The sequence below is a fragment of the Pristiophorus japonicus genome, chromosome 8 (assembly GCF_044704955.1).
Source record: "Pristiophorus japonicus isolate sPriJap1 chromosome 8, sPriJap1.hap1, whole genome shotgun sequence".
In the NCBI taxonomy this organism is placed as follows: Eukaryota; Metazoa; Chordata; class Chondrichthyes; family Pristiophoridae; genus Pristiophorus; species Pristiophorus japonicus.
The window spans coordinates 101,241,515-101,268,660 of NC_091984.1; the positions used below are offsets into that span (position 1 = coordinate 101,241,515).

The following is a 27,146-nucleotide window of genomic DNA, read 5'->3' on the forward strand; positions in this document are numbered from 1 at the left end:
ATCCCACCCCCAGGATCGTCGGCAGAGGAGTCCCCACTGGGCTCTTTTAAAAATGGTGCTGGGTCGGGAAATGACAGCGGAAGGGGTTCCCCCTCCGCCCCAGGAACCGGAGAACAAGGAGAGACCCGGCCATAGGAGATCCCCAGGCTCCCCAAGTGCTCCAGCTCCAAAGTAAGAGGCGAGGGTGGGTGTTCCTCCCCCTCCCCGCTGCCACCCCCCGGCCCAGCATGTACAGTATCATTAAAATCAATTGTTTCATTCTCTGCCGGGTCGAGCAAATCCCGGGGGAAGTTGGGTATTGGCTGGGCGGGCTCAGGTTCGGCCTTTTCGGCCTCGCCCGCCTCAGTCCCCGGGACGCCCGGCCCGGCGGCTACGCATTCCTCCGCGGTCCCCACGCCCCCCACGACAGGCAGATCTTCCACTCCATCCCCGGGAGGCAGAGGCTGGGCAGCCTCAACTGTTTCACCCTCCCCGGGGACAGACTCCTCCCGCCTACGGCGCTGCTTGGGGGCGCTGGTTGGGGACGCGGGACACGCGGCGGGCACCGACTCCTCCGCGGAGGGATGTTGTTCCCCCTCCGCCTCATCGGAGCCGCGCCTCCTTTTGTTCCTGGGGGTGCGCGGAGGCAGGGAGACCCCCATGTCTGCCGAGGCCTCCCGCTCCGCCCCCCCCTTTTCCTTTCCTTTCCCGCGCCCGGGCCCCTCTGCGGTGTTATTCAAGGGCTCGGGCACGGGCTCGGGGCACCACGCGCTCGCCGGTGACTGGGTTGGGCTGAGCGCGGTGGTCAAATTATCTGGCGCACCGAGGGGACCCGCCTCTAGATGTTTTGTCTTCTTCCGCGCCTTCTTTCCGGTCGGACGCTCTCCCTCCCCCCCGCCGGAGGCCCTGAAAACAAAGGCCTCCGACGATGCCCGCGCACCCATGGCTCCCGGCACGCGGACGCAACTAGGGGGAGGGGTGGCGGCGGCGCCAGCCTTGGCCGCCTTCGGTGGTTTGGCGGCCTTGGAGGCGGGGCAGTTCTTACGAACATGCCCCACCTCCCTGCAGGCATGGCACCGCACGCCGTCCGACGTCCAGAAGACGCGGTAGGCAGTCCCCTCGTGCACCACATTAAAATTCCCCTCCGTCGTGTCCTCCCGCGCCAGCCGGACAAAGAGCTGGCGGCGGAAGGAGAACACGTGGCGCAGGCTGTTCTCCCTGAGGCCGAGCGGTATGGGGTTGATCCCCGACCTTACCTCCCCCAGTTGGTGTAGGTGAGGGAGGAGGAGCTCAGCGGGAACAAAGGGCGGGACGTTTGAAATGATGACCCTCTGCGCGGTGGCCTCGAGAGGGTCCACCGGCAGGAACGTCCCGCCCACCGTGAGCCCCTTTTCAAGGGCCAGGGACACCGCCCGCTCCGACCCCAGGAAGAACACGGCCTTCCCAGACATCTTGGAGGCTGCGACAATGGCCGAGGGGCCGACTACCCCAGCCATCGCCCGCACGCACTCCTCGATGGTCATTGTGGGGTGAGTGTAGCTCTTGACCCCGTGTTTTTTAGTAATGAGTCTGAAAGGTGGCAGGGCAGCGGGTGGCGCAGGAGGGGCCGTGGAAGCGGTTGCCACCTGCGCATACGTCCTTGCTGGCCCTGCCACCGGCGTGGATGGGGTCGCCATCACGGGGGCCCCTTTAAGGGCTACACCCACCCCAAAGTCACAGGCCTTAATGGTCTTTAATGGCCTCGTATATTAACTGAGCAGAGGAGCCCTTAACGAGGCACCTCTCCCCTCGTTGACAATTGGGGAGAGGCCTTGCTCCCTCTGCTCAGTTGTCTTAATTGTTTTTTTTTTGTAAATTTGGAAGGAAGAGGCCTCAGAGAGAGAGGGGAGAAACAGAGCAGCAGAGAAAGAGAGAGGGGGGTGGGAAGGGGGGGGGGGACTGCGAGGGCAGGTCTCCCCTCGCAGCTGTGGGTGGGTGCACTCCCCAGATGGCAAAACACAAAAGTCTTTGGGGTGGTCTTCAGGTGGGGGGAGAAGATGTCTTCACCTGGGGTAGCTGGAGCCACCAGGCACACACTCCTAACGATGTTAATTGGGTAAATGAGAAAAATCTTCAGCCTGGTAGCTCCAGCTATCCCAGGCTAGGCAAATGTGGGGGGTGGGGGGGGTTCCAATTGTGGGGGGGGCCTAGTTGTAAGCACGGCCCCCACGCACACTTCCACACACACACACACCCCCCGCGATGTTCCGGCCCTCAGTGGTCTTCTTTCCTCCCCCCACCGATACAACAAAGTCTGTTTGGGAAATGCACCCACACCCACCTGTGGAATTGTAGAGTCTCCCTCCTTCCACACTGTATGTTGTTGGTTTTTCCCCCTCTCTCCAACTCCTTGCAGAAATGGTAAAGTTGTTAAAAAGTTTTCTTTTCTCCTCCTCTCCCTCTGGGTGAAAGTTGGTGGTGAAGCCCCTTCCTTCCTTCTCTTCCTGGGCTGGTCTCAGGGCTCTCCAGGCAGGAGCTCAAGTTGATAGCTCCTTCTCTCACTGCTCACAGCTCCAACTGAGCAGGACACGCCTCCACTGCTCTACCATTGGTCCTGGTGCATGAAACTCTTTTGAGTTTACCTGTGAAAACATAAAACATGTATCCGTGCCACCCGACCTGGATGACACACACAAGACATTTACAAGGCCCTTTTTTTTGTTTTTGTTTTTTTTTGGTGTTTTTTTTTTGGGGCACTAAAATCAAATTTTTCCTTTTTTTCCAGTGCCCCCTATAAAAGGAGAGGGGGACTCTAAAAGCACCGGCAATTAAAACAAATTAAACTTAAAAACGTAAAATCAAATTAAAATTTGGTTGCCGGGCGTGATGATGCACTCCAGTCCCTCCGGTGCCCACCTCTCGCGGAAGGCCGCGAGCGTACCGGTGGACACCGCGTGCTCCATCTCCAAGGACACCCTGGACCGGATGTAAGAGCGGAAGAGAGGCAGGCAGTCAGGTTGAACGACCCCCTCGACCGCCCGCTGCCTGGACCGGCTGATGGCACCCTTGGCCGTGCCCAGGAGCAGTCCTACGAGGAGGCCTTCGGACCTACCCGCTCCCCTCCGCACAGGGTGCCCAAAGATCAGGAGGGTGGGACTGAAGTGCAGCCAGAATTTCAGGAGCAGCCCCTTCAAATAATGGAACAGGGGCTGCAACCTCGTGCACTCAATAAAAACATGGAACACGGACTCCTCCAGACCGCAGAAATTGCAGGCGGCCTGGGAGTCCGTGAACCGGCTTAAAAATTTGTTGCACGGCACTGCTCCGTGCACCACCCTCCAGGCCAAGTCCCCGATGAATAGTGGGAGGACCCCTGCGTAGAGTGCCCTCCATCGGGGACCCCCGCCTCCTCCGGACGGCAAGATGGTACGCCATGGCGTGTCCGGACGGCCGGCGAGGATGGCAAAGTTGAGGGTGTGCAGGAGCAGCCCGTACAGGAAACCCCTCCGCGCGGAACTGAAAGGCACGGAGGGGATTTCCCGGAGGCGGCTCAAGTTGTGAGGCGCCGGCCCCCGAGGGAGGTTCCGGGGTTTGGCGCCGATGAGGAATTCCGTCCGGACGGGGGTCAGTTCGGACGGGATCTCCCCACGTGCTTGAGCCTCCTCGATGCACCTAACGGAGTCAGGGCCCAGAGCTGTTTTTAGCGACTCGATGGCATCGGCCGCGTTGCGGACGTTGGCAGAATTTAGGCGCCGCGCCAGCGTGTCTGGCGCCATCCAGCCCGCTCCTCCGCCATCGAGCAGGTCCCTGACCCTGGTCACCTCACCAGCCACAGCCCTCTCTTCCGACCGCCACATAAAGCCTCGGCCGTGGAGGTACGGATTCCCGAGCAGCGGTTCCTGCAGGACGGCCGCCACTCCAGCCGGCGGAGAGCTGCGCTTGGTGGAGACTTTGTTCCAGACCCTGATGAGTTCCCTGTAAAAGACAGGCAGCTCCCGGAGGGCGGTCCTGGCACCCCCCAAGTTCACAAACAGGAGCTGCGTGTCATAATTGAGGTCGAGCTGCTGGCGGAAGAAATACCTCGCCAGAGCGCACCACCTAGGAGGGGGCTCGACGTAAAGGTATCTCTGCAGGGTCTGAAGACGGAAAGTCGCGAGCTGGGCGCTGATGCACACCAACGACTGACCGCCCTCCTCAAGCGGGAGACTCAAGACCGCGGCAGAGACCCAGTGCTTCCTGTTGTTCCAGAAGAAGTCCACCAGCTTCTTCTGTATCTTGGCGACAAACGCAGGGGGAGGGGTCAAAGTGACCAGCCGGTACCACAGCATTGCGGCCACCAGCTGGTTTATGACTAGCGCTCGACCCCTGTAGGACAGCACTCGGAGCAGTCCTGTCCAGCGCCCTAGGCGAGCGGCGACCTTGGCCTCCAGCTCCTGCCAGTTCGCCGGCCAGGCTCCCTCGTCGGGGCTAAGGTAGACTCCCAGATAGAGGAGATGGGTCGTGCTCCAGGCAAAAGGCCTGAGCTCCTCCGGCAGGGAGTCCACCCGCCACTGACCCACCAGGAGTCCGGAACATTTCTCCCAGTTGATCCTGGCGGAGGACGCGGCCGAGTAAATCTCCTGGCACTCACGCATCCTCCGCAGGTCAGCGGGATCCTCTACCGCGAGGAGCACGTCATCGGCGTAAGCCGAGAGGACGACCTCCACGCCCGGCCCTTGCAGAGCCAGTCCCGTCAACCTCGTCCGCAAGAGGCGCAGGAAAGGCTCCACGCAAACGGCGTATAACTGGCCGGACATGGGGCATCCCTGGCGCACCCCTCTCCTAAAGTGAAGGGGCGCCGTCAAGGACCCGTTAACCTTAATCAGACACTCCGCGGCGGCGTACAAAAGTCGGATCCGGGCGACGAAATGCGTCCCGAACCCGAAAGCGCGCAGAGTTCCGAGCAGATAGTCGTGATCCACCCTGTCGAACGCCTTCTCTTGGTCGAGGGATAGGAAGGCGACCGACAGACCAGCCTCCTGGGAACAATGGATGAGGTCCCGGACCAGATGGATGTTATCGTGGATTGTCCGGCCCGGGACCGTGTATGACTGGTCGGGGTGGATCATGTGGTCCAGCACGGCACCAAGGCGAGCAGACATCGCCCTGGCGAAGATTTTGTAGTCCGTGCTGAGGAGGGAGACCGGGCGCCAGTTCTTAAGGAGGCGGAGATCGCCCTTCTTAGGCAGCAGGACGATGACTGCCCTGCGCCAAGAGAGGGGCATCTCCCCGGTCGCCAGACTTTCCCCCAGGACCCGCGCGTAGTTGCTCCCCAGGACGTCCCAGAACGCCCTGTGGAACTCCACGGTCAGCCCGTCCAGCCCCGGGGATTTTCCCCTCGAGAGCCGGGCGAGGGCACCGGTCAGCTCCGCCAGGCTTAGCGGAGCTTCCAGATTTTCGGCGCCCTCCGGGCTGACCTTCGGCAGGTCCTCCCACAAAACTCTACGCGCTTCCTCGCTGGACGGATCCGGAGAGAACAGAGCCCCGTAATATTCACGGACCCTGTTGTTGACGCCCTCCGGATCCGAGACGAGAGAGCCGTCGTCGGCCAGCAGCGTCAAGAGCTGCTTACGGACACTCTGCCTTTTTTCCAGCGAGTAGAAGAAGGGGGAGCCGCGGTCCAGATCCCGCAGGAACCGGATCCGCGACCTCACGAACGCGCCTCGGGACCCGACGAGCTGCAGGTCCTTCAGCGCGGCCTTCTTCGCTTCGTACACCGTCCGCAGGGCCGGGTCCTGGACGACTTGACCGAGACGGGCTTCCAGGTCGAGCACCTCTTTTTCTAGGCGCCCGACTCTGGCCGCCCGCCTCTTGGTCGACCCCCTCGCGTACTCTTGACAGAAGACGCGGACGTGAGCCTTGCCCACGTCCCACCATAGCCTCAAGGAGGGGAAGCCCCCCTGCTTCCTTCTCCAGTCGGACCAGAATCGACGGAACGAGTCCTGGAACCGCACGTCCTCCAGCAGCCGGTTGTTAAAGTGCCAGTACGCGGACCCCGTCCTCGCGCGGAGCGAAGCGAGCTCCGCCCACACCAGGTGGTGGTCCGAACACGGCACCGGCCGCATGGAGGCCGCCGGGACGCAGGAAACGTACGCCCGAGACACGTAAAGGCGGTCGACTCTAGACCATCCAACTCCAGGCCTCACCCAAGTAAAGGCGCTGGAGTCGGGGTGGAGATTTCGCCAGACGTCCACCAAGTCGAAGGACCCGACCAGGTCCCTCAACTTCTCCATCGCCGTCATGCACTGCGGGGCACCGGAGCGGTCCCTCGCCTCGAGGGTGCAGTTAAAATCCCCCCCGAGGACAATGCAGTCGCCGACGTCGACGGAGCCAAGAAGAGCGGACACCTCTTCAAAGAAGCGCGTCTGCTGCGGGCCGGGATGAGGGGCGTACACGTTCACGAGATGGAGCGGCACGTCCCCCAGGCGAACCGTTACGTGCAGCAAGCGGCCTGGCACGGGCTCCTCGACCCCCAAGATCTCCGGCTGAAAATGCGGGCCCAGCAAGATGGCCACCCCACTAGAAATGGCGGTGAGGTGGCTCATGCGGACCTCTCCTTGCCATTCCAGGAGCCACGTGGCTTCGTCTCCCGGAACGGTGTGGGTTTCTTGCAGGAAGCACACCGCATATTTCCCCTCCCGCAGGAGCGAAAAATTGTCAAATCTACGGCGTGCCCCTCTGCCGCCGTTGATGTTGAGGCTGGCTATGGTTATCTTCATGGCAAAAGCATAGTGCAACCTCTACCTTAACCTATTGTGGGGGAGGGAGCGGAGTCTTTTGTTGAACTCCGCTCCCTCCGCAGCCCAGCGAGGAGTCCCTCGAGCTCGCGCAGCTCAAGGTGCTGCTCCTTTGTCAAGGGCCCGCCCGCGGCCAAGGTTTTAACGGCGGCGCGGACAGACCCCTTGATCAGCTCCGGCTCGGACCATTTTTCCAGGGCCAGTCGGGCTTGGTCGCGGCGACCCCGGCTCTGGGCCAAAAAGTCCCGGAGTTCCTTTGCAGGAATGAGGAGGGCCTCAGCGGCGGCCGCGAGCAGATCCACCGCCTCACTGGCGGTGGTCTCTAGGTCTTCACCCGCGTCCCCCACCGAGTCCCCGTCCTCCTCCGGGAGGTGGCCGCCAGCAGCCAGCCCATCGACCGCACAAGGTACGGCAAATGAACCGGCCGCTCCAACCGGCCCTGGCACTGCCCCGATCCCACCCCCAGGATCGTCGGCAGAGGAGTCCCCACTGGGCTCTTTTAAAAATGGTGCTGGGTCGGGAAATGACAGCGGAAGGGGTTCCCCCTCCGCCCCAGGAACCGGAGAACAAGGAGAGACCCGGCCATAGGAGATCCCCAGGCTCCCCAAGTGCTCCAGCTCCAAAGTAAGAGGCGAGGGTGGGTGTTCCTCCCCCTCCCCGCTGCCACCCCCCGGCCCAGCATGTACAGTATCATTAAAATCAATTGTTTCATTCTCTGCCGGGTCGAGCAAATCCCGGGGGAAGTTGGGTATTGGCTGGGCGGGCTCAGGTTCGGCCTTTTCGGCCTCGCCCGCCTCAGTCCCCGGGACGCCCGGCCCGGCGGCTACGCATTCCTCCGCGGTCCCCACGCCCCCCACGACAGGCAGATCTTCCACTCCATCCCCGGGAGGCAGAGGCTGGGCAGCCTCAACTGTTTCACCCTCCCCGGGGACAGACTCCTCCCGCCTATGGCGCTGCTTGGGGGCGCTGGTTGGGGACGCGGGACACGCGGCGGGCACCGACTCCTCCGCGGAGGGATGTTGTTCCCCCTCCGCCTCATCGGAGCCGCGCCTCCTTTTGTTCCTGGGGGTGCGCGGAGGCAGGGAGACCCCCATGTCTGCCGAGGCCTCCCGCTCCGCCCCCCCCTTTTCCTTTCCTTTCCCGCGCCCGGGCCCCTCTGCGGTGTTATTCAAGGGCTCGGGCACGGGCTCGGGGCACCACGCGCTCGCCGGTGACTGGGTTGGGCTGAGCGCGGTGGTCAAATTATCTGGCGCACCGAGGGGACCCGCCTCTAGATGTTTTGCCTTCTTCCGCGCCTTCTTTCCGGTCGGACGCTCTCCCTCCCCCCCGCCGGAGGCCCTGAAAACAAAGGCCTCCGACGATGCCCGCGCACCCATGGCTCCCGGCACGCGGACGCAACTAGGGGGAGGGGTGGCGGCGGCGCCAGCCTTGGCCGCCTTCGGTGGTTTGGCGGCCTTGGAGGCGGGGCAGTTCTTACGAACATGCCCCACCTCCCTGCAGGCATGGCACCGCACGCCGTCCGACGTCCAGAAGACGCGGTAGGCAGTCCCCTCGTGCACCACATTAAAATTCCCCTCCGTCGTGTCCTCCCGCGCCAGCCGGACAAAGAGCTGGCGGCGGAAGGAGAACACGTGGCGCAGGCTGTTCTCCCTGAGGCCGAGCGGTATGGGGTTGATCCCCGACCTTACCTCCCCCAGTTGGTGTAGGTGAGGGAGGAGGAGCTCAGCGGGAACAAAGGGCGGGACGTTTGAAATGATGACCCTCTGCGCGGTGGCCTCGAGAGGGTTCACCGGCAGGAACGTCCCGCCCACCGTGAGCCCCTTTTCAAGGGCCAGGGACACCGCCCGCTCCGACCCCAGGAAGAACACGGCCTTCCCAGACATCTTGGAGGCTGCGACAATGGCCGAGGGGCCGACTACCCCAGCCATCGCCCGCACGCACTCCTCGATGGTCATTGTGGGGTGAGTGTAGCTCTTGACCCCGTGTTTTTTAGTAATGAGTCTGAAAGGTGGCAGGGCAGCGGGTGGCGCAGGAGGGGCCGTGGAAGCGGTTGCCACCTGCGCATACGTCCTTGCTGGCCCTGCCACCGGCGTGGATGGGGTCGCCATCACGGGGGCCCCTTTAAGGGCTACACCCACCCCAAAGTCACAGGCCTTAATGGTCTTTAATGGCCTCGTATATTAACTGAGCAGAGGAGCCCTTAACGAGGCACCTCTCCCCTCGTTGACAATTGGGGAGAGGCCTTGCTCCCTCTGCTCAGTTGTCTTAATTGTTTTTTTTTTTTTTTTTGTAAATTTGGAAGGAAGAGGCCTCAGAGAGAGAGGGGAGAAACAGAGCAGCAGAGAAAGAGAGAGGGGGGTGGGAAGGGGGGGGGGGGACTGCGAGGGCAGGTCTCCCCTCGCAGCTGTGGGTGGGTGCACTCCCCAGATGGCAAAACACAAAAGTCTTTGGGGTGGTCTTCAGGTGGGGGGAGAAGATGTCTTCACCTGGGGTAGCTGGAGCCACCAGGCACACACTCCTAACGATGTTAATTGGGTAAATGAGAAAAATCTTCAGCCTGGTAGCTCCAGCTATCCCAGGCTAGGCAAATGTGGGGGGTGGGGGGGGTTCCAATTGTGGGGGGGGCCTAGTTGTAAGCACGGCCCCCACGCACACTTCCACACACACACACACCCCCCGCGATGTTCCGGCCCTCAGTGGTCTTCTTTCCTCCCCCCACCGATACAACAAAGTCTGTTTGGGAAATGCACCCACACCCACCTGTAGAATTGTAGAGTCTCCCTCCTTCCACACTGTATGTTGTTGGTTTTTCCCCCTCTCTCCAACTCCTTGCAGAAATGGTAAAGTTGTTAAAAAGTTTTCTTTTCTCCTCCTCTCCCTCTGGGTGAAAGTTGGTGGTGAAGCCCCTTCCTTCCTTCTCTTCCTGGGCTGGTCTCAGGGCTCTCCAGGCAGGAGCTCAAGTTGATAGCTCCTTCTCTCACTGCTCACAGCTCCAACTGAGCAGGACACGCCTCCACTGCTCTACCATTGGTCCTGGTGCATGAAACTCTTTTGAGTTTACCTGTGAAAACATAAAACATGTATCCGTGCCACCCGACCTGGATGACACACACAAGACATTTACAAGGCCCTTTTTTTTGTTTTTGTTTTTTTTTGGTGTTTTTTTTTTGGGGCACTAAAATCAAATTTTTCCTTTTTTTCCAGTGCCCCCTATAAAAGGAGAGGGGGACTCTAAAAGCACCGGCAATTAAAACAAATTAAACTTAAAAACGTAAAATCAAATTAAAATTTGGTTGCCGGGCGTGATGATGCACTCCAGTCCCTCCGGTGCCCACCTCTCGCGGAAGGCCGCGAGCGTACCGGTGGACACCGCGTGCTCCATCTCCAAGGACACCCTGGACCGGATGTAAGAGCGGAAGAGAGGCAGGCAGTCAGGTTGAACGACCCCCTCGACCGCCCGCTGCCTGGACCGGCTGATGGCACCCTTGGCCGTGCCCAGGAGCAGTCCTACGAGGAGGCCTTCGGACCTACCCGCTCCCCTCCGCACAGGGTGCCCAAAGATCAGGAGGGTGGGACTGAAGTGCAGCCAGAATTTCAGGAGCAGCCCCTTCAAATAATGGAACAGGGGCTGCAACCTCGTGCACTCAATAAAAACATGGAACACGGACTCCTCCAGACCGCAGAAATTGCAGGCGGCCTGGGAGTCCGTGAACCGGCTTAAAAATTTGTTGCACGGCACTGCTCCGTGCACCACCCTCCAGGCCAAGTCCCCGATGAATAGTGGGAGGACCCCTGCGTAGAGTGCCCTCCATCGGGGACCCCCGCCTCCTCCGGACGGCAAGATGGTACGCCATGGCGTGTCCGGACGGCCGGCGAGGATGGCAAAGTTGAGGGTGTGCAGGAGCAGCCCGTACAGGAAACCCCTCCGCGCGGAACTGAAAGGCACGGAGGGGATTTCCCGGAGGCGGCTCAAGTTGTGAGGCGCCGGCCCCCGAGGGAGGTTCCGGGGTTTGGCGCCGATGAGGAATTCCGTCCGGACGGGGGTCAGTTCGGACGGGATCTCCCCACGTGCTTGAGCCTCCTCGATGCACCTAACGGAGTCAGGGCCCAGAGCTGTTTTTAGCGACTCGATGGCATCGGCCGCGTTGCGGACGTTGGCAGAATTTAGGCGCCGCGCCAGCGTGTCTGGCGCCATCCAGCCCGCTCCTCCGCCATCGAGCAGGTCCCTGACCCTGGTCACCTCACCAGCCACAGCCCTCTCTTCCGACCGCCACATAAAGCCTCGGCCGTGGAGGTACGGATTCCCGAGCAGCGGTTCCTGCAGGACGGCCGCCACTCCAGCCGGCGGAGAGCTGCGCTTGGTGGAGACTTTGTTCCAGACCCTGATGAGTTCCCTGTAAAAGACAGGCAGCTCCCGGAGGGCGGTCCTGGCACCCCCCAAGTTCACAAACAGGAGCTGCGTGTCATAATTGAGGTCGAGCTGCTGGCGGAAGAAATACCTCGCCAGAGCGCACCACCTAGGAGGGGGCTCGACGTAAAGGTATCTCTGCAGGGTCTGAAGACGGAAAGTCGCGAGCTGGGCGCTGATGCACACCAACGACTGACCGCCCTCCTCAAGCGGGAGACTCAAGACCGCGGCAGAGACCCAGTGCTTCCTGTTGTTCCAGAAGAAGTCCACCAGCTTCTTCTGTATCTTGGCGACAAACGCAGGGGGAGGGGTCAAAGTGACCAGCCGGTACCACAGCATTGCGGCCACCAGCTGGTTTATGACTAGCGCTCGACCCCTGTAGGACAGCACTCGGAGCAGTCCTGTCCAGCGCCCTAGGCGAGCGGCGACCTTGGCCTCCAGCTCCTGCCAGTTCGCCGGCCAGGCTCCCTCGTCGGGGCTAAGGTAGACTCCCAGATAGAGGAGATGGGTCGTGCTCCAGGCAAAAGGCCTGAGCTCCTCCGGCAGGGAGTCCACCCGCCACTGACCCACCAGGAGTCCGGAACATTTCTCCCAGTTGATCCTGGCGGAGGACGCGGCCGAGTAAATCTCCTGGCACTCACGCATCCTCCGCAGGTCAGCGGGATCCTCTACCGCGAGGAGCACGTCATCGGCGTAAGCCGAGAGGACGACCTCCACGCCCGGCCCTTGCAGAGCCAGTCCCGTCAACCTCGTCCGCAAGAGGCGCAGGAAAGGCTCCACGCAAACGGCGTATAACTGGCCGGACATGGGGCATCCCTGGCGCACCCCTCTCCTAAAGCGAAGGGGCGCCGTCAAGGACCCGTTAACCTTAATCAGACACTCCGCGGCGGCGTACAAAAGTCGGATCCGGGCGACGAAATGCGTCCCGAACCCGAAAGCGCGCAGAGTTCCGAGCAGATAGTCGTGATCCACCCTGTCGAACGCCTTCTCTTGGTCGAGGGATAGGAAGGCGACCGACAGACCAGCCTCCTGGGAACAATGGATGAGGTCCCGGACCAGATGGATGTTATCGTGGATTGTCCGGCCCGGGACCGTGTATGACTGGTCGGGGTGGATCATGTGGTCCAGCACGGCACCAAGGCGAGCAGACATCGCCCTGGCGAAGATTTTGTAGTCCGTGCTGAGGAGGGAGACCGGGCGCCAGTTCTTAAGGAGGCGGAGATCGCCCTTCTTAGGCAGCAGGACGATGACTGCCCTGCGCCAAGAGAGGGGCATCTCCCCGGTCGCCAGACTTTCCCCCAGGACCCGCGCGTAGTTGCTCCCCAGGACGTCCCAGAACGCCCTGTGGAACTCCACGGTCAGCCCGTCCAGCCCCGGGGATTTTCCCCTCGAGAGCCGGGCGAGGGCACCGGTCAGCTCCGCCAGGCTTAGCGGAGCTTCCAGATTTTCGGCGCCCTCCGGGCTGACCTTCGGCAGGTCCTCCCACAAAACTCTACGCGCTTCCTCGCTGGACGGATCCGGAGAGAACAGAGCCCCGTAATATTCACGGACCCTGTTGTTGACGCCCTCCGGATCCGAGACGAGAGAGCCGTCGTCGGCCAGCAGCGTCAAGAGCTGCTTACGGACACTCTGCCTTTTTTCCAGCGAGTAGAAGAAGGGGGAGCCGCGGTCCAGATCCCGCAGGAACCGGATCCGCGACCTCACGAACGCGCCTCGGGACCCGACGAGCTGCAGGTCCTTCAGCGCGGCCTTCTTCGCTTCGTACACCGTCCGCAGGGCCGGGTCCTGGACGACTTGACCGAGACGGGCTTCCAGGTCGAGCACCTCTTTTTCTAGGCGCCCGACTCTGGCCGCCCGCCTCTTGGTCGACCCCCTCGCGTACTCTTGACAGAAGACGCGGACGTGAGCCTTGCCCACGTCCCACCATAGCCTCAAGGAGGGGAAGCCCCCCTGCTTCCTTCTCCAGTCGGACCAGAATCGACGGAACGAGTCCTGGAACCGCACGTCCTCCAGCAGCCGGTTGTTAAAGTGCCAGTACGCGGACCCCGTCCTCGCGCGGAGCGAAGCGAGCTCCGCCCACACCAGGTGGTGGTCCGAACACGGCACCGGCCGCATGGAGGCCGCCGGGACGCAGGAAACGTACGCCCGAGACACGTAAAGGCGGTCGACTCTAGACCATCCAACTCCAGGCCTCACCCAAGTAAAGGCGCTGGAGTCGGGGTGGAGATTTCGCCAGACGTCCACCAAGTCGAAGGACCCGACCAGGTCCCTCAACTTCTCCATCGCCGTCATGCACTGCGGGGCACCGGAGCGGTCCCTCGCCTCGAGCGTGCAGTTAAAATCCCCCCCGAGGACAATGCAGTCGCCGACGTCGACGGAGCCAAGAAGAGCGGACACCTCTTCAAAGAAGCGCGTCTGCTGCGGGCCGGGATGAGGGGCGTACACGTTCACGAGATGGAGCGGCACGTCCCCCAGGCGAACCGTTACGTGCAGCAAGCGGCCTGGCACGGGCTCCTCGACCCCCAAGATCTCCGGCTGAAAATGCGGGCCCAGCAAGATGGCCACCCCACTAGAAATGGCGGTGAGGTGGCTCATGCGGACCTCTCCTTGCCATTCCAGGAGCCACGTGGCTTCGTCTCCCGGAACGGTGTGGGTTTCTTGCAGGAAGCACACCGCATATTTCCCCTCCCGCAGGAGCGAAAAATTGTCAAATCTACGGCGTGCCCCTCTGCCGCCGTTGATGTTGAGGCTGGCTATGGTTATCTTCATGGCAAAAGCATAGTGCAACCTCTACCTTAACCTATTGTGGGGGAGGGAGCGGAGTCTTTTGTTGAACTCCGCTCCCTCCGCAGCCCAGCGAGGAGTCCCTCGAGCTCGCGCAGCTCAAGGTGCTGCTCCTTTGTCAAGGGCCCGCCCGCGGCCAAGGTTTTAACGGCGGCGCGGACAGACCCCTTGATCAGCTCCGGCTCGGACCATTTTTCCAGGGCCAGTCGGGCTTGGTCGCGGCGACCCCGGCTCTGGGCCAAAAAGTCCCGGAGTTCCTTTGCAGGAATGAGGAGGGCCTCAGCGGCGGCCGCGAGCAGATCCACCGCCTCACTGGCGGTGGTCTCTAGGTCTTCACCCGCGTCCCCCACCGAGTCCCCGTCCTCCTCCGGGAGGTGGCCGCCAGCAGCCAGCCCATCGACCGCACAAGGTACGGCAAATGAACCGGCCGCTCCAACCGGCCCTGGCACTGCCCCGATCCCACCCCCAGGATCGTCGGCAGAGGAGTCCCCACTGGGCTCTTTTAAAAATGGTGCTGGGTCGGGAAATGACAGCGGAAGGGGTTCCCCCTCCGCCCCAGGAACCGGAGAACAAGGAGAGACCCGGCCATAGGAGATCCCCAGGCTCCCCAAGTGCTCCAGCTCCAAAGTAAGAGGCGAGGGTGGGTGTTCCTCCCCCTCCCCGCTGCCACCCCCCGGCCCAGCATGTACAGTATCATTAAAATCAATTGTTTCATTCTCTGCCGGGTCGAGCAAATCCCGGGGGAAGTTGGGTATTGGCTGGGCGGGCTCAGGTTCGGCCTTTTCGGCCTCGCCCGCCTCAGTCCCCGGGACGCCCGGCCCGGCGGCTACGCATTCCTCCGCGGTCCCCACGCCCCCCACGACAGGCAGATCTTCCACTCCATCCCCGGGAGGCAGAGGCTGGGCAGCCTCAACTGTTTCACCCTCCCCGGGGACAGACTCCTCCCGCCTACGGCGCTGCTTGGGGGCGCTGGTTGGGGACGCGGGACACGCGGCGGGCACCGACTCCTCCGCGGAGGGATGTTGTTCCCCCTCCGCCTCATCGGAGCCGCGCCTCCTTTTGTTCCTGGGGGTGCGCGGAGGCAGGGAGACCCCCATGTCTGCCGAGGCCTCCCGCTCCGCACCCCCCTTTTCCTTTCCTTTCCCGCGCCCGGGCCCCTCTGCGGTGTTATTCAAGGGCTCGGGCACGGGCTCGGGGCACCACGCGCTCGCCGGTGACTGGGTTGGGCTGAGCGCGGTGGTCAAATTATCTGGCGCACCGAGGGGACCCGCCTCTAGATGTTTTGCCTTCTTCCGCGCCTTCTTTCCGGTCGGACGCTCTCCCTCCCCCCCGCCGGAGGCCCTGAAAACAAAGGCCTCCGACGATGCCCGCGCACCCATGGCTCCCGGCACGCGGACGCAACTAGGGGGAGGGGTGGCGGCGGCGCCAGCCTTGGCCGCCTTCGGTGGTTTGGCGGCCTTGGAGGCGGGGCAGTTCTTACGAACATGCCCCACCTCCCTGCAGGCATGGCACCGCACGCCGTCCGACGTCCAGAAGACGCGGTAGGCAGTCCCCTCGTGCACCACATTAAAATTCCCCTCCGTCGTGTCCTCCCGCGCCAGCCGGACAAAGAGCTGGCGGCGGAAGGAGAACACGTGGCGCAGGCTGTTCTCCCTGAGGCCGAGCGGTATGGGGTTGATCCCCGACCTTACCTCCCCCAGTTGGTGTAGGTGAGGGAGGAGGAGCTCAGCGGGAACAAAGGGCGGGACGTTTGAAATGATGACCCTCTGCGCGGTGGCCTCGAGAGGGTCCACCGGCAGGAACGTCCCGCCCACCGTGAGCCCCTTTTCAAGGGCCAGGGACACCGCCCGCTCCGACCCCAGGAAGAACACGGCCTTCCCAGACATCTTGGAGGCTGCGACAATGGCCGAGGGGCCGACTACCCCAGCCATCGCCCGCACGCACTCCTCGATGGTCATTGTGGGGTGAGTGTAGCTCTTGACCCCGTGTTTTTTAGTAATGAGTCTGAAAGGTGGCAGGGCAGCGGGTGGCGCAGGAGGGGCCGTGGAAGCGGTTGCCACCTGCGCATACGTCCTTGCTGGCCCTGCCACCGGCGTGGATGGGGTCGCCATCACGGGGGCCCCTTTAAGGGCTACACCCACCCCAAAGTCACAGGCCTTAATGGTCTTTAATGGCCTCGTATATTAACTGAGCAGAGGAGCCCTTAACGAGGCACCTCTCCCCTCGTTGACAATTGGGGAGAGGCCTTGCTCCCTCTGCTCAGTTGTCTTAATTGTTTTTTTTTTTTTTTTTGTAAATTTGGAAGGAAGAGGCCTCAGAGAGAGAGGGGAGAAACAGAGCAGCAGAGAAAGAGAGAGGGGGGTGGGAAGGGGGGGGGGACTGCGAGGGCAGGTCTCCCCTCGCAGCTGTGGGTGGGTGCACTCCCCAGATGGCAAAACACAAAAGTCTTTGGGGTGGTCTTCAGGTGGGGGGAGAAGATGTCTTCACCTGGGGTAGCTGGAGCCACCAGGCACACACTCCTAACGATGTTAATTGGGTAAATGAGAAAAATCTTCAGCCTGGTAGCTCCAGCTATCCCAGGCTAGGCAAATGTGGGGGGTGGGGGGGGTTCCAATTGTGGGGGGGGCCTAGTTGTAAGCACGGCCCCCACGCACACTTCCACACACACACACACCCCCCGCGATGTTCCGGCCCTCAGTGGTCTTCTTTCCTCCCCCCACCGATACAACAAAGTCTGTTTGGGAAATGCACCCACACCCACCTGTAGAATTGTAGAGTCTCCCTCCTTCCACACTGTATGTTGTTGGTTTTTCCCCCTCTCTCCAACTCCTTGCAGAAATGGTAAAGTTGTTAAAAAGTTTTCTTTTCTCCTCCTCTCCCTCTGGGTGAAAGTTGGTGGTGAAGCCCCTTCCTTCCTTCTCTTCCTGGGCTGGTCTCAGGGCTCTCCAGGCAGGAGCTCAAGTTGATAGCTCCTTCTCTCACTGCTCACAGCTCCAACTGAGCAGGACACGCCTCCACTGCTCTACCATTGGTCCTTGTGCATGAATCCCAAAAAGTTAGTTTGCAGGTGCAACAGGTAATCAGGAAGGTGAATGGAATGTTGGCCTTCATTGCGAGAGGGATGGAGTACAAAAGCAGGGAGGTCCTGCTGCAACTGTATAGGGTATTAGTGAGGCCGCACCTGGAGTACTGCGTGCAGTTTTGGTCACCTTACTTAAGGAAGGATATACTAGCTTTGGAGGGGGTACAGAGACTAGGCTGATTCCGGAGATGAGAATCAAGCAGACACAACATGGATTCATGAAGGGGAAATCATGTTTAACTAATTTACTGGAATTCTTTGAGGATATAACAAGCATGGTGGATAGAGGTGTACCTTATAATGATAGATTGAGCAGACTGGGTCCTTACTCGTTGGAGTTCAGAAGGATGAGGGGTAATCTTATAGAAACATTTAAAATAATGAAAGGGATAGACAAGATCGAGGCAGAGAGGTTGTTTCCACTGGTCGGGGAGACTAGAACTAGGGGGCACAGCCTCAAAATACGGGGGAGCCAATTTAAAACCGAATTGAGAAGGAATTTCTTCTCCCAGAGGGTTGTGAATCTGTGGAATGCCCAAGGAAGCAGCTGAGGCTAGCTCATTGAATGTATTCAAATCACAGATGGATAGATTTTTAACCAATAAGGGAATTAAGGGTTACGGGGAGCGGGTGGGTAAGTGGAGCTGAGTCCACAGCCAGATCAGCCATGATCTTGTTGAATGGCGGAGCAGGCCCGAGGGGCTAGATGGCCTACTCCTGTTCCTAATTCTTATGTTCTTATGTTCTTATTCCTCGGTCAATTCTTGCGTCATATACGTAGATGTGAGGTCTAATTTTGAGAAATTTTACCTCCAGCCAATGTGGCAAATAAGTCCTCCGCTCTGGGCAGCGGGTACTGGTCCTGTAGGGAGACTCTGTTTATGGTAGATTTGTAGTCCCCACAGATTCGTACGGATCCATCAAGCTTCATGACTGGGATGATGGGGCTTGCCCAGTCGCTAAATTCCACAGGTGATATAATGCCTTCCCGCAGAAGCTTGTCTAGTTCGTGTTCAATCTTTTCCCTCATCACATAGGGTACAGCTCTGGCCTTGTGATGGACCGGTCGAGCATCCTGTGTGATGTAGATTTTGACTTTGGCCCCTTTGAAAATGCCCACATCTGGCTGAAAGAGATGTTCAAATTGTTGTATAACTGTTGAGCAGGAGGTCCGTTCCTCTAATGACATGGCATGGACATCATCCCATTTCCAGTTTAGTTTTGCCAGCCAGCTTCTCCCCAGCAGTACTGGGGGGTCTCCGGGGACAATCCGCAGGGGAAGTTGGTTCACTGTCCTTTTGTGTGTGACAGAGAGCATGGCGCTGCCGAGGACTGGTACAATTTCTTTGGTATAGGTCCTTAGTTTGGTATCGACCCTTGTGAGTTTTGGTCTGTCTCTTTTATGCGGCCACAGTTGTTCAAATTGTTGAGCGCCCATGAGAGATTGACTCACTCCCGTATCCAGCTCCATGTTGACAGATATCTTGTTGAGTCGGACCCTCATCATTATAGGAGGCGTCCTGTTGTAGGAGCAGCGGCCATTGATCGTGTTGACTCGCTGTACACCGATGTCCCGGGTACTGTCCGCACCATCTTCTGGTCCGCTTTCCGACCCATCCGATTTGTATACCAGCCGAGCTGCCGTTTTTTTGCACATGCGGGCCAAATGCCCTGTATATTCACAATTTCTGCAAACAGCCTGCTGAAATCGACATCCCCTTGATGAGTGCCCACCCCCACACCTCCAGCACAGACCTGTTCCATTGTTCAAAGAGTTTCCAAAGAATGAGCTGCCTCTGGCTGATCTCTCTCGAGCTTCTCTCAGTTTGTAGTTGATTGCTCGCATTGTGGGTTGATGAGGTGTGAACGGCCATTCCTGTGGCCCTTGATGGCTTCTGCCTGCTGTCGAGAGCCTGTTCTCCTGGTTTTGTCTGTGTGGGGGTAGCAGCTTGTTTAGTGCTGTGAACTTCTTGTTCCAATATTTCGTTAGTTGTCGTACCTGCATTGTAAATCAACCTCGTTTCTTCTTCCCCGACCAAGAATATCTGTGCAACCAGTGCTGCTGCCTCTAAAGTCAGGTTCTTGGTCTCTATGAACTTTCGGAATATGCCTGCGTGGCCTATTCCTTCAATGAAAAAGTCTCTCAGCATTTCTCTCCTCAGTTCATCGGAGAACTCACATAAACTAGCCAACCTCCGAAGTTCCGCCACGAAGTCGGGTATGCTCTGGCCCACACGGCGTCTGTAGTTGTCGACCCTGTGTCTGGCCATGTGTAGGCTGCTCGCTGGCTTCAGGTGGTCTCTTACCAGTGTGTTCAATTCTTCAAACGACTTGCTTGCTGGTTTCTCGGGTGCCAACAGATCCTTCATTAAAGCATATGTTTTCGAGCCACAGCTGGTCAAGAGATGGGCTCTTCTCTTGTCTGCCTTATCATCGCCTAACCAGTCTTTGGTTACAAAGCTTTGCTGGAGCCTTTCTATAAAGTCCTCCCAATTGTCTCCCGCATTGTACTTTTCATCTGATCCGTTGTTCGCCATTCTGTGAATTCTGTAATCCCGTAACCCGTCGCCACTGTAAAGTCCTGACCCTGCAGTACAGATTCACACGAGGCATGTCGTGAAGTCAAGGTCACTCTGGACCTGCACCTTTATTTCACAGCACTGGAATGCTGCACTTGCCTGAGACCTGCCCTTATATACCTGTCTCTTGCAAGTGCACCTCTGGTGGTAAGGTATGCTGGTGGTTACAGGTCATATCTTATTACAGTCATGTATAGCATGTTAGGATACAGTTATATATAATAATGTAAGATACATGACAGTCGGCAAACTTGGATACATTACACTCGGTCCCCTCATTATGTCATTGATATAGATTCTAAATAGCTGAGGCCCAAACATTGAACCTTGTGGCACCCAACTAGTTACAATCTGCCAACCTGAAAATAACTCTTTTATTCCTACTCCGGTTTCTGTCCGTGCTAATATATTACCCCCAATCTCATGAGCCCTAACCTTGTGTAACAACTTTTGTGTGATACCTTATCGAATGCCTTTTGAAAATCCACTACATCCACTGATTCCCCCTTATCTACTCTGAGAGCTGGCAGTGGACATAGTATACCTGATATGAAGGATTACGCTGTTTGGAACTCAGGTCACTCTTCCCAGATGTTGGCAATGACCCCTGATGAATCAGCAGGTGATAGTCAGGGTGCTATTAATAGGTGCTGTTCTTTGTTTTCTTGGGAACCCCGAGTAAGAATTCTGTGCTCTGTCAAGCTGATGTTTCCTTTCCACGCGGAAAATAATAAATGTATTTTCCCTTGCTGATAAGGGCTGTCAGATATTTAATGTATCTGTGAGAAGCTGGCACATGGCATAATTGGTGTCTTGGAAGGATCTGGCAACATAAAACTTTAATAGCACTTGTACCACAAGGAGAATGCCTGAAATGCTTAATTTGTTTCTCAGTCCGAGGATTAACACCCTATTGTATTTGTTTAAGATTTAAATATTTGGGGTATTTTCATAATCCAGTACTCAACATGAAGCAGAGCTCACAGGAACCACATCTTCGGAAATTGTGAGCCCACATGATATTCATAATGGGTAGTAAACCACAAGCTACCCACCCATGGTTTCCTGAGATGCACTGTTTGCCAGTGAAGGTCCTCACTGGAACTGTTGGATGACAGACTCACTCCCTCTGTACTATCAACTTAAAATAAGACATTAGTCCCTCAGATTAAGAAATGTAAAAGGAACCAGATTTACATACCAGACTGAAGTTACTTTATTTGATATTTGTAACTGTAAAAGCTATAACAATGATTAAATTCAATAGAAGCACATAAAATAATAGTACAAAAATGAAAATATTAGGCGATTTGAATATTCATGAAGCAAGGTGCAGTAAAATATTCCTGATTTTCACATTTGCCAGTTGAGAGTATGGATGTTGGATGAGAACAGGGTCAGGTTTGGCTTTGATAACCTCTCTTCCCTACCTATAAACCTCAAATAGTTTGCTAGGACTCATCAAGGAGGAATGACGACTTAGGAAAGGTAGTGAAGGGCTGCTGGCACATCAGTACCATGCCCTGGTATGAGTCTTTGTGAACAGAGAGGAGAAAATGAGTGAATAATAGCAGACGTTATAGACCATTAAATCACCAGCTAGACAATATCATGTACAGCATAGCTCAATATTTGTAAAGCCATCTGCTGGGCGTGTCTTACTTGCATAATTTTACTGAACAACCAGGACGTGGCTGTCATTGGGACTTTTGAAATAAAGGGCTAGAAATTGCGTAGCGACCCATTTGGGGTGATAACTTTTGTGGGAGCGCAAAGGTATCACCGGGTGCTACCCAATTCCTGCAGACACAAACTTACGGTTTAACGCTCCAGGAGGAAGTGGAGCGCTAAATCAGGCACTACAACTTCCCTTGGAGCACTAAATGGAGCAAGAGGGACGGTAGTGGCAGAGCGCTGCACAATGTCCCATGCAGCGCTGCCGGAATCACAGGCTCCTTCCCTCCCTTAAAGGGACTCTTCGACGACAGCATCTGTGATCCGCGACGATCAACCCCAAGCACTCTAACAGAGTGCAGGGCTGATCAATCACGGCATTGGAAAAATTCAAAAATGAGCAGAGAGAGGTGAAAAATTATTTTTGGCCTACCTGACCACCAATGACTTTAATTACCACTCCCCGAATGGCCAGCTGGCTGTCCTCACAACGCCTCCCGCAGCTGCCATTGTTGATGCCCGGTGATGCCGCAGGGGGCAGAAATGAATTTAGGCTCCGGGGCAGTACCGGGACGCTGTGCATCGGATGACATCACGATCTCCGGGGTGCAGGAGATCGTGGCGTTCAGGTTTACCTCCAGTGCCAACCTGCAAGGGAATTTCGTGGACGTTGGTACTTTTGCCGCGCCCGATCAGAAAGCCAGTAGCACCCTGTTATCACTCCCTGGAGGAATTAATGGGAGGTGCAATGGAGGCTAATTTATTTTTATCTCGAATATTTTTTTATTTGGTGCTATTTGATCTGTTCTGTCACATGCAGGTATCTTATGATGGCATGATCTGCCCGTACAGGCGATGCCCACAGGTACAAGGAAACATATTTGGATTATTGGCGTTAGCTGTGGTGACCTATGGTAAGATTGCACTTCCTCTATCCTTTATTTGACTTGTTTTGCTTTGTGATGCTGTAAGGACTATTTTTCAGCTTCAAGAAAAGGCACTTCATTTTTGGTACTTAGTTCTGATTTTGTAAGCCAGATTTCCAGCAAAAAGTTTTCTTTTCGTTAATTTTGTTCCCTCCAACATTGTTTCTCACTTCCCCCATCCCCATTAACAGGATCTCTCTCACTTACTCTTTCAACAGTCGCTCTCTTTCTCATCCTGTCTTCAACAAGATCTCAGCCTCTCCCCGCCACCCCCCCATCCCATAACAAGGTTTCTTTCTCCCTCCTGAAAATAGTTGCTCTCTCTCTCTCCCCACTCCAAAAGAAATGTGCTTCACATGTTGGGAAAGTGAATTTATAAAATCCACCATTACATTCTGAATTTAAAGGCAGAAGTTGATAATGAAACTGAATGCTATATTGCCAGAATATTTTATAAAGAAGCAAATTATTTTATTGAATATAATCCTGCAATTAAATAAATTGGCACAATATAATTCTAAAAGAAACCACCAATGTTTGTTCATCATGCATCTTAGGCTGTTTATTTTGAACTCCTCAGAATCTGAAATCAAGACATTTAATTGCTTTGCCTAAAAGAGTGGGGAGGCATGGATCGGACATATGGCCTCAGTTAGGTGGGCCTGTGACAAGCAAGATCAGGGATAGCAGCGTAGGCCTCCATAGTGGCCCATGTATCTCAGGGGCGCATGCAGTTCGCAAGCACCCCTGGAATCAGGTGGGCTTGCCCAACCAATCAAAGGAGGGAATCTCCATTCATACTTCTGTATGTACGGAACTCCCATAAGTATGAATGGGGATCACATAAAAAATACCTCTACACATCAAATAAATAAAAAAAACATTGCATATTTAATTTAAAACATAAATTACATATTTTGGAAAAACAATTTACGTGTTTTAAGGGGGCTAAACAGAAACTTACCTTATTGCACAGGATTTTTTTAATGTATAAATGATTGGAAAAATGTTATGTTTATGTTTTTTAAAACTCTTACACTTGTAAAAACAGGTCTTATGCCTACTTTTATCAGGTGTAAGAATTTCATGGGCATTCACTGGGCAGACATTGGGCAAATAACCTAACTCTCCGCCCACGGAGGCCCATTTCCTTTGAATGTGTTGGATCTATCAAGAGGATTCTTGACAGATCACAAGTTGCTGGTTTTAGTGCACACGCAGCGCATGCCTAAACCGGAATTAGTGTGGCCCCTACGGGCGTGTGCACACCTCGTACGCAAATTCAGCCCCAGTATGGCGTTGCAGGCATACAAATTTGTTGGGCTCAGTAAGGCAGGTCACTTAGCTGCTGTCTGACCAATAACTGCTTCTAAAATTAAACGTTAATTAATTTTCTGATGGGTTGGTTAATTTTTCCAATGCCTAAAGGTTCTGCCTCCAATGGGAACCAATCCTGGGTTGTTATTACAGTGATGGCATTGGCTTGGGACTATTCAACATTATGCTGAAATGCAACTCTGACATCAGATTTTTATTTTGAATTTCAGGCTACTGTGAAGGTCATAGCAGACTCCTTATTCTAAATCCCAGATTCTTCAGATAATCCCACATTTACCTGCAAAAATGTCTGTGCTTTTCGGGTTGCCTAAAACGGATGAACTTATCAGCATAGCTCCATGCTGAGTTTTGCATAGGTAGGCAAATGAATAGTATTTACAATGCAAGATGGGAAGTTCACTCAGAGACCCAAACATTGGACAATTTGTTGGCAATGTCTGGTTATTCAGAAAGACATTTCGTACCTTGGCATTAGAAAACTTTTTTTTTATACTGTGGAGGCTTAAAGGTGAGGTTTTTAAATATCAATATTGAACACCAAGAACCAAGAGAGCAGTAAAAACTGCGAAGGGAGCGTAGCAGTTTCCTGGGTGGTAGGACAGAGTGCATAGAGATTGTGCTTTTAAGTTGCGTTAGATGACCAACCAGAGTGGACTAGCTCTCATAAGTTTTATATTTTGTAACTGTTATGTATGTAAACCTGTAAATACCATGTCTAACCACCAGAGGGCTTATTCCCTGGAGTCCCAAGGGATCCCACAATCCTTTGGGAGTACCTGTATATAACGAGGCCTCACAGGCTGAAGAGGCACACTGAGATGTGTAATAAAGGACTACAGTCACACCTTACTTTGAGCTTGCAGTATCTAGTCTGACTCTTTATTCAAGACATAACAACTGGCGACGAGATGCAAATGACGAACCCCACCGCAACAATGCAGAGAATTGTGGGCATCCTGGAGAAATTTTTGGAGGGAGATGATTGGGAAACCTTCATGGAGCGACTTGACCAATACTTCGTGGCCAACGAGCTGCAAGGAGAAGCGAACGCTGCCAAACGAAGGGCGATCCTCCTCACCGTTTGCGGGGCACCAACGTATGGCCTCATGAAAAATCTGCTCGCTCCAGTGAAACCCACACTGGTCCGGGAGCATCTAAACCCAAAGGAAAGCGTTCTGATGGCGAGGTATCGGTTGTACACATACAAGAGGTCTAAAGGTCAGGAAGTGGCGAGTTACATCGCTGAGCTAAGGCACCTTGCAGGACATTGCGAATTTGAAGGACACTTGGAGCACATGCTCAGGGACTTCTTTGTACTTGGCATTGGCCATGAAGTAATACTTCGCAAACTTTTGACTGTAGAGACCCCAACCTTCAGTAAAGCCATAGCGATAGCCCAGGCGTTTATCGCCACCAGTGATAATACCAAACAAATTTCTCAGCACAAAAAAGTGCTGCTGCAAGTTCTGTGAACAAAGTAACGTTGTTTTTGAATTGAAATGTACAGGGCAGGACTTACACACCTGCAGCTGCACATCCATAGATAACTCAGAGTCCACCATCAAGGGTGGTGAATGCAAGGCCATTAACACCTTGTTGGCGCTGCGGGGGTAATCATCGTTTCCATTCATGCCACTTCAAAGGATACATTTGCAAGGGCTGTGGAACAATGGGACATTTCCAATGTATGTGCAGGCAAGCTGCAAACCCTGTTCACCCTGCAAACCACCATGTTGCACAGGACAGATCCACGGCAGATCACGACGAACCAGAGCCTCAGACCGAGGAGGCAGAAGTATATGGGGTGCACACATTTACCACAAAGTGTCCCCTGATAATGCTGAAGGTTGAATTAAATGGACTCCCGGTGTCCATGGAGCTGGACACGGGCGCAAGCCAGTCCATAATGAGCAAAAAGACTTTCAATAAATTGTGGTGCAGCAAGGCCTCAAGGCCAGTCCTGAGTCCCATTCGTACTAAACTGAGAATGTACACAAAGGAACTGATTCTCGTAATCGGCAGTGCTACCGTAAAGGTCTCCTATGATGGAGCGGTGCACAAGTTACCACTCTGGGTGGTACCGGGCGATGGCCTCATGATGTTCGGCAGGAGCTGGCTGGGAAAGATACGCTGGAACTGGGACGACGTTGGAGTGCTTTCGACCGTCGATGACGCCTCATGTGCCCAGGTCCTAAACAAGTTCCCCTTGCTGTTCAAATCAGGCATCGGGAAGATCCAAAGAGCAAAAGTGCAGATCCATTTGATTCCAGGGGTGCGACCCATCCATCACAAGGCAAGAGCGGTACCTTACATGATAAGGGAGAGGGTGGAGATCGAACTGGACAGGCTGCAATGAGAGGGCATCATTTCGCCGATCGAATTCAATGAGTGGGCCAGTTCGATTGTTCCAGTCCTCAAGGGAGATGGCACCGTCAGAATCTGTGGTGATTACATAGTAACTATCAATCATTTCTCATTGCAGGATCAATACCCGCTACCGAAGGCAGACAACCTATTTGCGACGCTGGCGGGAGGGAATACATTCACGAAGCTGGACTTGACCTCGGCCTACATGACGCAGGAGCTGGAGGAATCATCGAAAGGACTCACCTGCATCAACACGCACAAAGGTCTCCTCATTTACAACAGATGCCTGTTTGGGATTCGATCGGCCACGGCGATATTCCAGAGGAACATGGAAAGCTTGCTGAAGTCAGTCCCGCGCACCGTGGCCTTCCAGGACGACATCTTGGTTACAGGTCGGGACACCATTGAGCGCCTGCAGAACGTGAAGGAGGCTCTTAGTCGGCTTAATCGTGTGGGGCTCAGGCTAAAATGATCGAAGTACGTTTTCCTGGCGCTTGATTTGGAGTTCCTGGGGAGAAAAATTGCGGCGGACGGCATCAGGCCCACTGATTTCAAGACGGAGGCATTAAAAACGCACCAAGACCACAGAACGTGACGGAGCTGCGGTCGTTTCTAGGACTCCTGAACTACTTTGGAAACTTCTTACCGGGTCTTAGCACATTGTTAGCACCCCTGCACTCTTTACTACATAAAGGAGATGAATGGGTATGCGGTAAAAGCCAAGAAAATGCCTTTGAGAAAGCTAGGAAGCTGTTATGTTCAAACAAATTGATTGTGTTGTACGATCCATGTAAGCGTTTGGTGCTAGCATGTGATGCGTCGTCATATGGTGTCGGGTGTGTATTGCAACAAGCTAATGAATTTGGGAAATTGCAACCGGTTGCTTATGCATCCAGAAGTCAGTCTAAGGCCGAGAGGGCCTACAGTATGATCGAAAAAGAAGCGTTAGCGTGTGTTTATGGGGTAAAGAAAATGCATCAATATCTGTTCGCGCTAAAATTTGAATTGGAAACTGACCACAAGCCGCTGATATCCCTCTTTTCTGAAAGTGAGGGGATAAATACGAATGCATCGGCCCGCATCCAGAGATGGCGCTCACATTGTCCGCATACAACTACGCCATCCGCCACAGGCCAGGCACAGAAAACTGTGCCGATGTTCTCAGTAGGCTGCCATTGTCCACCACAGAGGTGGTGATGGCACAGCCCGCAGATTTAGTCATGGTAATGGAAGCATTCGAGAGTGAGCAATCAC

At 55.8% G+C, this 27,146-nt stretch overlaps 1 protein-coding gene across 1 annotated transcript in view; it reads left to right on the top strand.

The window, feature by feature from the left end:
* LOC139268665 (P-selectin-like) overlaps positions 1-27,146 on the top strand; it is a 186,550-nt gene that overhangs the window by 81,787 nt on the left and 77,617 nt on the right. The window contains exon 2 of the mRNA XM_070887195.1: positions 22,082-22,175. Within this exon, the coding sequence (XP_070743296.1) occupies positions 22,082-22,175 (94 nt within the window). The remainder of the gene's footprint in view (positions 1-22,081; positions 22,176-27,146) is intronic.